Source organism: Sinocyclocheilus grahami, unplaced genomic scaffold (assembly GCF_001515645.1).
Source record: "Sinocyclocheilus grahami isolate Dianchi unplaced genomic scaffold, SAMN03320097.WGS_v1.1 scaffold28.1, whole genome shotgun sequence".
NCBI lineage: Eukaryota > Metazoa > Chordata > Actinopteri > Cypriniformes > Cyprinidae > Sinocyclocheilus > Sinocyclocheilus grahami.
In genome coordinates, this window is record NW_015505207.1 from 2,275,935 (window position 1) to 2,286,888 (window position 10,954).

The 10,954-nt window shown below is 37.6% G+C and overlaps 2 protein-coding genes across 2 annotated transcripts in view; one reads left to right on the plus strand and one right to left on the minus strand.

Moving 5' to 3' along the window:
* Positions 1–285: 285 nt before the first annotated feature.
* Positions 286–3,114, plus strand: LOC107569690 (MOB-like protein phocein). Its single transcript, XM_016255830.1, has 7 exons — positions 286–397; positions 1,167–1,229; positions 1,516–1,616; positions 2,054–2,096; positions 2,283–2,369; positions 2,703–2,782; positions 3,021–3,114. The coding sequence occupies exons 1-7, from the start codon at positions 338–340 to the stop codon at positions 3,097–3,099; spliced, it is 513 nt and encodes a 170-aa protein (XP_016111316.1). The 5' UTR covers positions 286–337; the 3' UTR covers positions 3,100–3,114.
* Positions 3,115–4,286: 1,172 nt separating this feature from the next.
* Positions 4,287–10,954, minus strand: part of LOC107569700 (raftlin-2-like) — an 18,754-nt gene continuing 12,086 nt past the window's right edge. Inside the window, exons 5-9 of the mRNA XM_016255840.1 lie at positions 9,527–9,745; positions 7,360–7,466; positions 7,149–7,252; positions 6,982–7,060; positions 4,287–4,821 (exon numbers count right to left, since the gene is read on the minus strand). Coding sequence (XP_016111326.1) covers positions 4,624–4,821; positions 6,982–7,060; positions 7,149–7,252; positions 7,360–7,466; positions 9,527–9,745 — 707 coding nt within the window. The 3' untranslated portion in view covers positions 4,287–4,623. The remainder of the gene's footprint in view (positions 4,822–6,981; positions 7,061–7,148; positions 7,253–7,359; positions 7,467–9,526; positions 9,746–10,954) is intronic.

Here is a 10,954-nt window from a genome sequence, read left to right on the forward strand (position 1 = left end):
ACTTTGCAGATCTTTTTTATGCTCAGACAGCAACATTACAGATTAACTAAAGTTGAAAAGTGAAAACGCATAATAGCACCCCTTTAACTTTAAGACACAGTATAAAGTATTTACGTATTGGCTGTGTTAATGCAACAGGCCCCAGGTCAAATAAACAGTTTCAAATGCAGTTCAAAATAAATGATAAAAAAATACTATACATAAAATAAATACTTTTAAGACATTGTGAAAATGTTTTGTACAGTATTTGTTGTGGTCAGTGTATCTGAGCTCCTCCTGTAGTAGCTCTACTCGTCCATTGGGGGCGCGCTGTCAATCAAACTCTAAATCTGTCGAGATGGTCATGGCGGAGGGCACAGCTGTTCTGAGGAGGAATAGACCAGGCACCAAGGCGAAGGTGAAATGAACAGCCAATAACATTTGAAAGCGTTTTACAAGCTCAAATCTGTTCGTAGAGTATATTCTAATATCATATTTACATAAAAACGATTTGTTCTCCTGCGAGCGGAAGCTGCAGATATGCTAAGGAGCTAAGCTAGCAGTTAGCCGAGAAAACTAATGATTCTCAACTGGAGGGTTTTAGCTGAATATCTTGTTCAGTTTAATTCATGATAGGATTTATGTTCTTTTTTGGAAGTACTTGTATGTGTAGTGAAGTATGAGGCAGGAAGCGTCCGGAATGCCAGGCTTTCACGATCTAGCTTTTTGGCAAACAGCAGTCAGCTAACGTTAGCAGTACCCGGATGAGCATCACAGCTGATGCTCAAATACATTAAATTATTATTTAAAACATAGTTAACATGATATACGATTATATGTCAGAGTCATACAGCTTTAAGGTATTATACACTGCTGCGTTCAGTCACTAATATATAAAGAAATTGACAGAACCATTGGAACATTTTACCATGTTTTTTTTGTACCTATAGGTAACGTTAGGTACAAGCTATGGTAACAACGTAGAAACACTTGTAAATTGTCTAAAAGCTTTGAAGTATATATATATATGTGTGTGTGTGTGTGTGTGTGTGTGTGTGTGTGTGTGTGTGTGTGTATCGCACACACATACTGTCAATAATTGTTTAACAGTGGTTGAACTGTCTTAAATATTCTAGTGTTGTTTCTATGAATGTGTTTTAAAAACTGGTTGTTTAATTCATTATTAGGACTTCTACAACTGGTCTGATGAGTCTTTTGAAGAGATGGACAGCACACTGGCAGTGCAACAGGTGACTGTTTTCTTACGTCATTGAATCACTAAAGATTTCTGAGAGTTGCTCTCTTCCAGACCGTGGCCAAAGGCTGTCAAGCTCCAAAAAGTGACCAAAAAAAGCACTAAAAATGGTCAATGTGGTTTTTGCACCATATTCTAATGCCCTTTAAGTAGTACAGTATCTTTGTATGAGGAACAGATTGAAGTTATTTGCTGAAGATCATTACATTTTGAAGTCATTTTGTTCATTTCTGTTCGGTGTTTTTAATATTGTGAATAAATGGTTGTTTTTTGCATTTCAGTATATCCAGCAGAACATCCGTTCAGACTGTTCCAACATAGAGAAGATTATGGAGCCTCCAGAGGGACAGGATGAGGGGGTGTGGAAATATGAACATCTCAGGTATATTATTAGTCTGAACCTCCTTCACATGAACGTCTTTCACATCATGTAGTGTTGTAATGACACATAGCTTATAGTTTTTGATGACAAAATAATGATTTGTGTTAGTTGTATTGCAAATTGCTTTTGCTGCTATTGAGCTGAGATACAGTTTTGTAGCACAGTCAGGTTTATGGGTGTGTTGAGAGGTAGGGTCAACAGTCTAATTATCCATGCAATTACAGAATTTAATATTTTTAAAATATACATACAACTTAAAAGCATGTATGAACACAATGGGTAATATTTATTTAAATGTTAGTACACAGTAGTTAAAGACAATATAAAGTCGGTCTATAAAATGTTTATCAGATGGCAGATGCTCTTTGTTGCTGTGTCTTGGGAGTTGTTATTGTATTGTGTAAATTGTAAATATTATGTTCTGTATATACATATAGACAGTTCTGTTTGGAGCTCAATGGCTTAGCAGTTAAACTGCAGGTAATTATCTTTCTTACACTTTATCGCACTGTTATATCACAAATAACTCGCATAGTCTGCACTCTGCACTGCACTATTAATTTAAAAGTAAAGTACGTTTCCTTGTCACATACCAGGTTGTCTTTACATTTGTCTTCAGATATTTATGAAGACAGTAGAATGATGTGTGATGTCTTTGCTCAATAGAATGAGTGTCATCCTGACACGTGTACCCAGATGACTGCCACTGAGCAGTGGATCTTTCTGTGTGCTGCCCATAAGACTCCCAAAGAGGTGAGTGTCTCTGTGACCTTTTGATCCAAGTTCAAAGTTTGCATTTGAAAATAGCTTTATAGTAAAAAAAAATAGAAGTGCCCATGTATGAAATTTAGGGCTGCATAATCTCTAGATGATGTTTTTGATTAATCAGATTTTTAAAAATCCAGATGTTATTTTTATCTTTTTCATGCACTGAATGTGTTTAAATTAATCATCAAATTAGTTGATTATTTTCCAGCGATTGTTATCGATCAGTTGTTGCAGCCCTAATGAAGTTCTTAACAGACTGAAGCTAAAATATGGATGATTGTGTCTTATGTTGATTTGTTTGTTTACGGTGGCTCACAGTGCCCTGCCATTGACTACACGAGGCACACTCTCGACGGAGCTGCGTGTCTTCTCAACAGCAACAAGTATTTTCCCAGCCGGTGAGTTATTGAACATCTATTAAAGCAGGGGTGTTCAGTGCTTCTTCTGGAGATCCGTTTTCCTGCGGAATTTAGTTCCAGCACTGCTTGAACACAACCAAATTGGAGTTTTTAATGGACCCCCAAACCATTTTTTCCCCCTCTTGTTTAGGGGTGGGGGATATAACTAGTAAATAGGCTTTTTTTTTAAATTTTGTAATTAAAACCTTTTGCAGCTCATACCTTTCAACCCTTACAGAGCTCCATTTCACCGCATGATGACTCAATTATTCCAACTTCTAACTACTATAAATAAATACAGCTTTTTCTTCATATAAATGCAGTACATCATGAATTTGTAAGATGTTTTGTAAAACGTGCTTCACAAAATTGAAGTTGGATCTCAAGTACATAGGAAGGAAGACCTTCATGAGCAGATTCAATTATTAATAAAAGACTTGAACCTAGTCTACGTTTATGCATTCGCTTTATGTGCCATGTTCGACTGCTAAGTGACAACACAAACATCCACTTTAATACGAGGTAAATACCCATTTAATAAAACATTACAAAAACTGTCTGAAACGCATACAAATACTACAGTTGGTAAATAATACTGATCAGTTCTGGTATATTAGAATATAATGTTAAACAGCTTGAGCTCAGCTTCTGGGATTGAAGAAACATCTCATTCAGTTCACCGTGGCTTTAACATTTACAGCAGCTTGATAGTCTGTTTTGCAAACTAAAATGTGCTTATTCTATTCTGCCATTTCTCAAAGAGGGATAAACATTGTCAAGGCAACGTAAGACATGAAAAACAACCCTTAACGTGGTTAAAATTCTACAAAAATTCTAATGTGGCACAAGCAGCACCACTGCAGCTCAGTTTGAAAAATCCAGCCCGATAAATCGAATTTGACCACCAAGCTGAGGAGAACGAGTCAGTTTATAGCAAACAAAAGAAAGTACCCTGCTCATAGTCCCATAGCAGTTATTAAACGGAAATGCTGCCACTTAACATGCAAATCGAAGTGTATTACCTTTTAGATAGTGTGAAGAAATTCCCAGGAGTTTAACATACAAATTCAGCTTTAGCACCACTTGAACACATGGCACAGATCTGATAAACCAGACTACAGCATCAAGTTCTGCGTTTAGTACAGGCTAGTTCTTGGATTCCATTCTGAAGTGCTGTAGGCTTACAGTGCATATGCATTTCCCTTAAACACTGGCATCCCAAACTAAATGGAGCATTTCTGATGTTTTGACTCCCAAGTCCTGGAACATTTCTGCAAGAAAATGCAAACCTGCACACCAAGTAAACGCCTGCAGAGGGACTGTTTGGACACTCAGTTCCTGAGTTCGTCACGTTGAACTGTTGCAGGTGTTAGAACAAACAACTGAATTGTCAGCTGGTTCGGAGTATAACAGGAACAGGAAAAAGAACAGCAAAAAAAATGAACAGTGAGGAAAGGACACTCGCAGTGATGAGGAAAATATCATGTTGGTGCTTGATCATGAGACAAATGTGATGTGAACATGTGGTATTGTGCAAGTGCTGCGAAATACTGTTGATGCAAGTAACAGTGAATTTCAGTGCTATTTTTGATACTTTGTATCAAAGTATCATTGCACAAACTTTGCTTTCAAGAGTAAATAAAACCGACCTCTATGATACGTTATGGCTAGTTAAAAAATAATTTACAAAATGTTAAAAGTGCTACGAGTCGGTTTCTAATACAGGAACACAAATCTCTTGTGGTCTGGTGATGTGGTCAATTTTAGGCCAGTTGCCGCTCTCAATCATCAAAGATTTCTGACAGAACTTGAAAAAGAAATTGCATCTTTGAGTAGGTCCATCACATACAGGTGACTTCTGCAGCCCCATCGTCTGGCTCAAATCCTCCCTCATCTAAATGGGACAGTGCACTGGGATACCCCCCTCCAAATACGGGGAAACCGCCGATTCCCCCTGAACATGGAGACGACAGCTGTGTGTGCGGTTCATCCACACCTCGACTCACAGACTGACTACACACCTCTCGTCGTGTAGATCCCTTCAGGAACAAAAACAAAAGGGTTGAGATACAAAATAATGTGTCATAAGATCTCTCAATTTTTGGGAAACTTTAGAAAACAAAAGATGTATGTCCTTAATGGATTTGTATTTTTATTCTTTTTTTTTACATTGTTAACTGAAATCATAAAAAAAAAAAAAACTATTACATTAATAAAGCTAAAATAAAATATAAAAAATTTGAATCAATTTAAACAAATTAGAAATGCGATTTTAGTATTGTTTATAAACTAATATAGTTTTGTTGATGTTTGAATTACATTATATTTTCACTTTAGTTTGTTTTAGTAAATGTATAGATTTGTCATTTTTATTAGATTTTTTTTAAAATGCCTAAGTTTTTATTAATCAGTTTTAGTTATTTTAGTAATTCAAGGTCAACTAAATAAGACGAGTTGCCTTGACAACTAGCTGAAATAAAAGAGCTAAAACTAAAACGGAAATAAAACAATCAACCCTAAAAAGCAATTGAAAACTAACAGCACAAAATTACTAAAGTAATAAAATACAAATAAAAGCCAATTCAATATACTAATAAATACAGTGTGTGTATGTATACATACATACATACATACATACATACATACATACATACATACATACATACATACATACATACATACATACATACATACATACATACATACATACATACATACATACATACATACATACATACATACATACATACATACATACATACATACATACATACATACATACATACATACATACATACATACATACTAAGGCACAGATCTGGCTAAGATTACAAAAAGAAAATAAGAGCATAATCTTCTGTAACGTCTTCCATAATCCTTAAATGGAAGACGTTTGGGACGACCAGAACCCTTCCTAGAGCTGGCCGTCTGGCCAAACTGAGCTATCGGGGGAGAAGAGCCTTGGTGAGAGAGGTAAAGAAGAACCCAAAGATCACTGTGGCTGAGCTCCAGAGATGCAGTCAGGAGATGGGAGAAAGTTGTAGAAAGTCAACCATCACTGCAGCCCTCCTCCAGTCGGGGCTTTATGGCAGAGTGGCCCGACGGAAGCCTCTCCTCAGTGCAAGACACATGAAAGCCCACATGGAGTTTGCTAAAAAAAACACCTGAAGGACTCCAAGATGGTGAGAAATAAGATTCTCTGGTCTGATGAGACCAAGATAGAACTTTTTGGCCTTAATTCTAAGCGGTATATGTGGAGAAAACCAGGCACTGCTCATCACCTGTCCAATACAGTCCCAACAGTGAAGCATGGTGGTGGCAGCATCATGCTGTGGGGGTGTTTTTCAGCTGCAGGGACAGGACGACTGGTTGCAATCGAGGGAAAGATGAATGCGGCCAAGTACAGGGATATCCTGGACAAAAACCTTCTCCAGAGTGCTCAGGACCTCAGACTGGGCCGAAGGTTTACCTTCCAACAAGACAATGACCCTAAGCACACAGCTAAAATAACGAAGGAGTGGCTTCACAACAACTCTGTGACTGTTCTTGAATGGCCCAGCCAGAGCCCTGACTTAAACCCAATTGAGCATCTCTGGAGAGACCTAAAAATGGCTGTCCACCAACATTTACCATCCAACCTGACAGAACTGGAGAGGATCTGCAAGGAGGAATGGTGTGAAATCCAGATCAAATCCAGGTGTGAAAAACTTGTTGCATCTTTCCCAAAAAGACTCATGGCTGTATTAGATCAAAAGGGTGCTTCTACTAAATACTGAGCAAAGGGTCTGAATACTTAGGACCATGTGATATTTCAGTTTTTCTTTTTTAATAAATCTGCAAAAATGTCAACAATTGTGTTTTTCTGTCAATATGGGGTGCTGTGTGTACATTGAGGAAAAAAATTTTACTTAAATGATTTTAGCAAATGGCTGCAATATAACAGTGAAAAATTTAAGGGGGTCTGAATACTTTCCGTACCCACTGTATATATCTATATAAAATAACAATGGTTTGGGAGCGGTTGTTCAATGTTATTTTAAGTTAATTTTGGTTGAACCATCACTTTAAAAGTTAGTCTTCCTCACAAAAATGGACTGTAAATAGACAATTCTGTTCTTTAAATATGTCTTCGACTAAATAACTAGAAAAGCCACAGATTTGCAAATGTAATTGTTTAAAATGACATTAGCAACAGGTACCTGACTGTGCTGTGGTACCGTCTGGCCCTTGACGGGTCTTTGTAGGAAAACAACTTGCTTGGTGGCGAGATTCCCTTCACTGCAGAAAAAGAAAAGCAGTCAGTTTGGGATACGGTGATGGGGTGTAAAGAAACATGATTATATGGCTTGCACTGTGAGGGCCCCACCTGTCATGGCGAATAATTGGGGTGGGCAGCACACAGGTGAGCAGCCAGCCGAATTCTGCTAACGTGCGGAGCAGAGGACCATAGTCCGTCTTTACATTTGAACCCTGTGACCCAAACAGGAAATCATAAAATACAACACAAAAATGGCACACACTTAACTTCCTTCATGTGTTAGTGACACATTTTAGACATTTCATACATGCAGTCACACCTCTATAACTGTCCACTGCTCCACTACAATCGTGTCATTGGCAGGTGGCGCTGTGCTCTTCTCCTCATAGACGAACAGCCCCTCTAGAGACCTGGGCACTGGCTCACCTGTAAAAACAACCATTAAAAATCTACTTTATACTGGAGAAGCAAGTCAATGACAAGTCACAGCTAGATTTGTACATGTGCGTCTGAATGTTAATTTAATCATTCAAATGCATCCTTTTATCATTAGTACTCCGATCTGAATGATAAAAGTGACTGTTTAATACAGGAGACCATTTTATTCTGATTATTCTAGATTTTCACCCACTGAACCGCAGACATAATTTGTAGGTCTCATTTAGTCAGTGCTGGAAGTGTGTCAATGACCTACAAAAGATAATGAAACTGAACTACTTGTATGACAGCAAGATAAATCCATGTGCACCAACATGAGAGGATAAAAGATTATGGAGCAAACACTGGGAACAATACAGAGGTGTAATGAATCAGCTCATGTGAAATATGAATAATTAACCATAACTAGTTATAATTAACTATTCATATTTTAGATCCACTGTAGATATTTAGCTGACCTCTCAGGGTCAACTGTCATGTCAATTCTAAGCACGTGTATTTCCTGGTTAAGGGAAATAACTTTCTTACTGTACAATTCTACCAAGCTTGTAGCGTAAATCTGCATGATTAGTGACTCCGGTTATGAGCAAACAATGAACACGTCAAGTGTGATACAAGTAAGGTTTTATTAAACACTTAAACTAGTCCAACATACTACATAAACAAACTGGTCTAACATCCTACATAAACACAAACTGGTCTAACATACACACACACACACACAGTTGGTATAGGAAAGGGTTAACGCTTAACTCAGTACAAAAAAGAGACAAAAGGAATGAAATTTATGAAACCATTTGCATATTCAGCAGATCTAAGCCTCCATGCAACAAAGGGGCCTGTTTCGGCTTCCTGGGGTGTTACGCATTCCGGGGGGAAGGGTTCATGGGTCCTCGTATGGCTTGTTAACTGAGGGGGGGTACAGAGTATTTGTTAAATATAAAAACAAAATATATATTGTGTGTTTGATTAGTCCAGACGCTACAGAGGTCTTTTTTTTTTTGCAATTAAAATTATACATCCTTTATAATATATACAGGTAGACAACATGCACATTATTGTTCAAAGGTTTGGGGTTAGTAAGATTTAAAAATAACAATAATACCACTTTTATTCAGCAAGGATGCATCAAATTGATCAAAAGTGTCAGTAAATATATTTGTAAGATTTCCATTTTTTTTTTTTTAAAGTGCTGTTTTTTGAAGTTCATATTAATCAAACAATCCTGAAAAAAAAACATGTTTCCACATAAATATTTAACCGTTTTCAACATTGGTAATAAGAAATCACCAAATCAGCATATTTTAATAATTTCTGAAAGATCATGTCATACTTAAGACTGGAGTAATGAACAACATCACAAGAATAAATGACATTTTAAAACAGAAAACAGTTATTTTAACAGTAATATTTCCCAACGTTACTTTTTCTAGTGTATCTTTGGTGAGAGCGAGATTTATTTTATTTAAAATCTTGCGTATTCCAAATGACCGACCCCCCCACACACAATATTGTATTCATATGGAAACATATTACATGAGAAGAAAGTGAGTGAGATTATAGAGCTACTTTGTAAACTGCTTTTCATAGTAACTTTACAAGCTCCAGATGTCTCAAACACACACGCACCCATCTGATTTAGCTCCTATTAGTCTGGTGCGAAACAGGAAGCATGGTCGTGAGGTTAGGGACGTGAGCTCTAAATTTATTTCTGGTGGGAGACAGGAGAAGGGAAACATGGCTTTGGTTAAAGCTAGAGAGATGTGAAGGATGAATAAAGATGGGGATTATAAGAGGACTCCTGAGAATGAAAAGATATACTTGGAGAAAAAAATAAATAAATAAAAAATTAAAAAAAAAAAAGACAACAGGGGGTCTGGTTTGCTAAAAACAATAAAGTTAATTCCTTATATCATAATCATTAAATCTTCCTTAGGAAGAGCTAAACAGGATGTTGACATCTTCCTTTCACAAACAAACATTTCAGCCAAAAAAAACAACCAGCTCAGGGAATCAAATTAGGAGTCAAAAATAAGTCCAATAACTACCTTTAGGCGTGTCCCAGTATACAAAGGAGTCGACCAATGACCAGCCCTTGCGGTAGTAAGCTGCGGTCAATTCCAGCCAATCAGCTTCCAGGGCACTGACAACTTGACCCTTCCTGGACACGCGCATGGACAGCGCACCCTGGTGGTAACAGCAGGCCAGCGAATCCAGCGGGGCACATCCTGGAGCCCAGGAGTGAAACAGCACCAATAACCTCAGGTCTGAAAATGATAGCGAGTCCCACATGTTTTGTATGACCAATGCAACCTCAAAATCTTTGCCATATTTCAGGAAAATAAGTCATGCAAATGTTCATTGCTTTAGACACCATTATTAATAGGTCAAACTATCAGTCCATCTACCATAACTAGTAAGTGTAACGGCAGATAAATGAGGTACAGTACTCGTGTTAAGACACTAACAGTCTCTGACTGAATTTAATCTCACATGTGGCCCCGAAATGGTTGCCATGGAGAGGTTGGTATGATGCCCAGAGGGTGAGGAGACACTGTGGCTCACAGAGGACAAAGATATTACTGGGTTAAACCAAATCAAACTGACACCACTCAAGACAAACTGAAAAGGAAGAAAAAAAAAAAAAAGAGCAAAGAGTCTTCATTAGTCTGAATAAGGTTATTAAATTATACAGTCTAGTTATTATTTTACCAATGCATCTGTCAACATTGTTTATAAAAATAAAATAAAAAAAAAACACACTTCACATGACAAATACAATTTTCCTGTTTGATTCCGGAGTGAAATGAGTTTTTTTTTTTAATTTTAAAAAAAAAAAATTTTTTTAGAGTTTCACCCAATCGTGCATGATTCAAAGCATTTATAGTCCAGCTGTGTATCGGATTTAAAACCATTAAAGGGGTCATATGATGCGATTTCAATTTTTCCTTTCTCTTTGGAGTGTTACAAGCTCTTGGTGCATAAAGAAGATCTGTAAAGTTGCAAAGACTAAAGTCTCAAATCCAAAGAGATATTCTTTATAAAAGTTAAGAGTTAACCAAGCCTACCTAAAACGGCTAGTTCTAACACACCCCCACGTCTACATCACTATGTGGGAAGATTTGCATAACGCCACCCAAATGTTCACGCATCCACCGGACGCTCCTTCGTCGAATCCGCCGCCTCTGCTCTCTAGCCCTCAGGCCGTTCCTCACTTTATCCCCCGGCCTCTGCTCACTCTAGGCCGCCATGTCTGACGCCGTGTTTCGTTGTGAAAGCGATACTACTTTGTTTGGCCTTCCAAACAAAGTTGTTAAGTTGTATTTACAACACTGTTCCAGAACACTTCAACCCAAATATTCAGATGTGTGATGCACATTTTGCGGAGGTTGAGGACTGTTTCCTGTGAGAGTAGCCTACAATGCCGTTGTCTGTTTCTATAAAGTGGGGCAATTCCAACTTTGCAAGGACAGTCT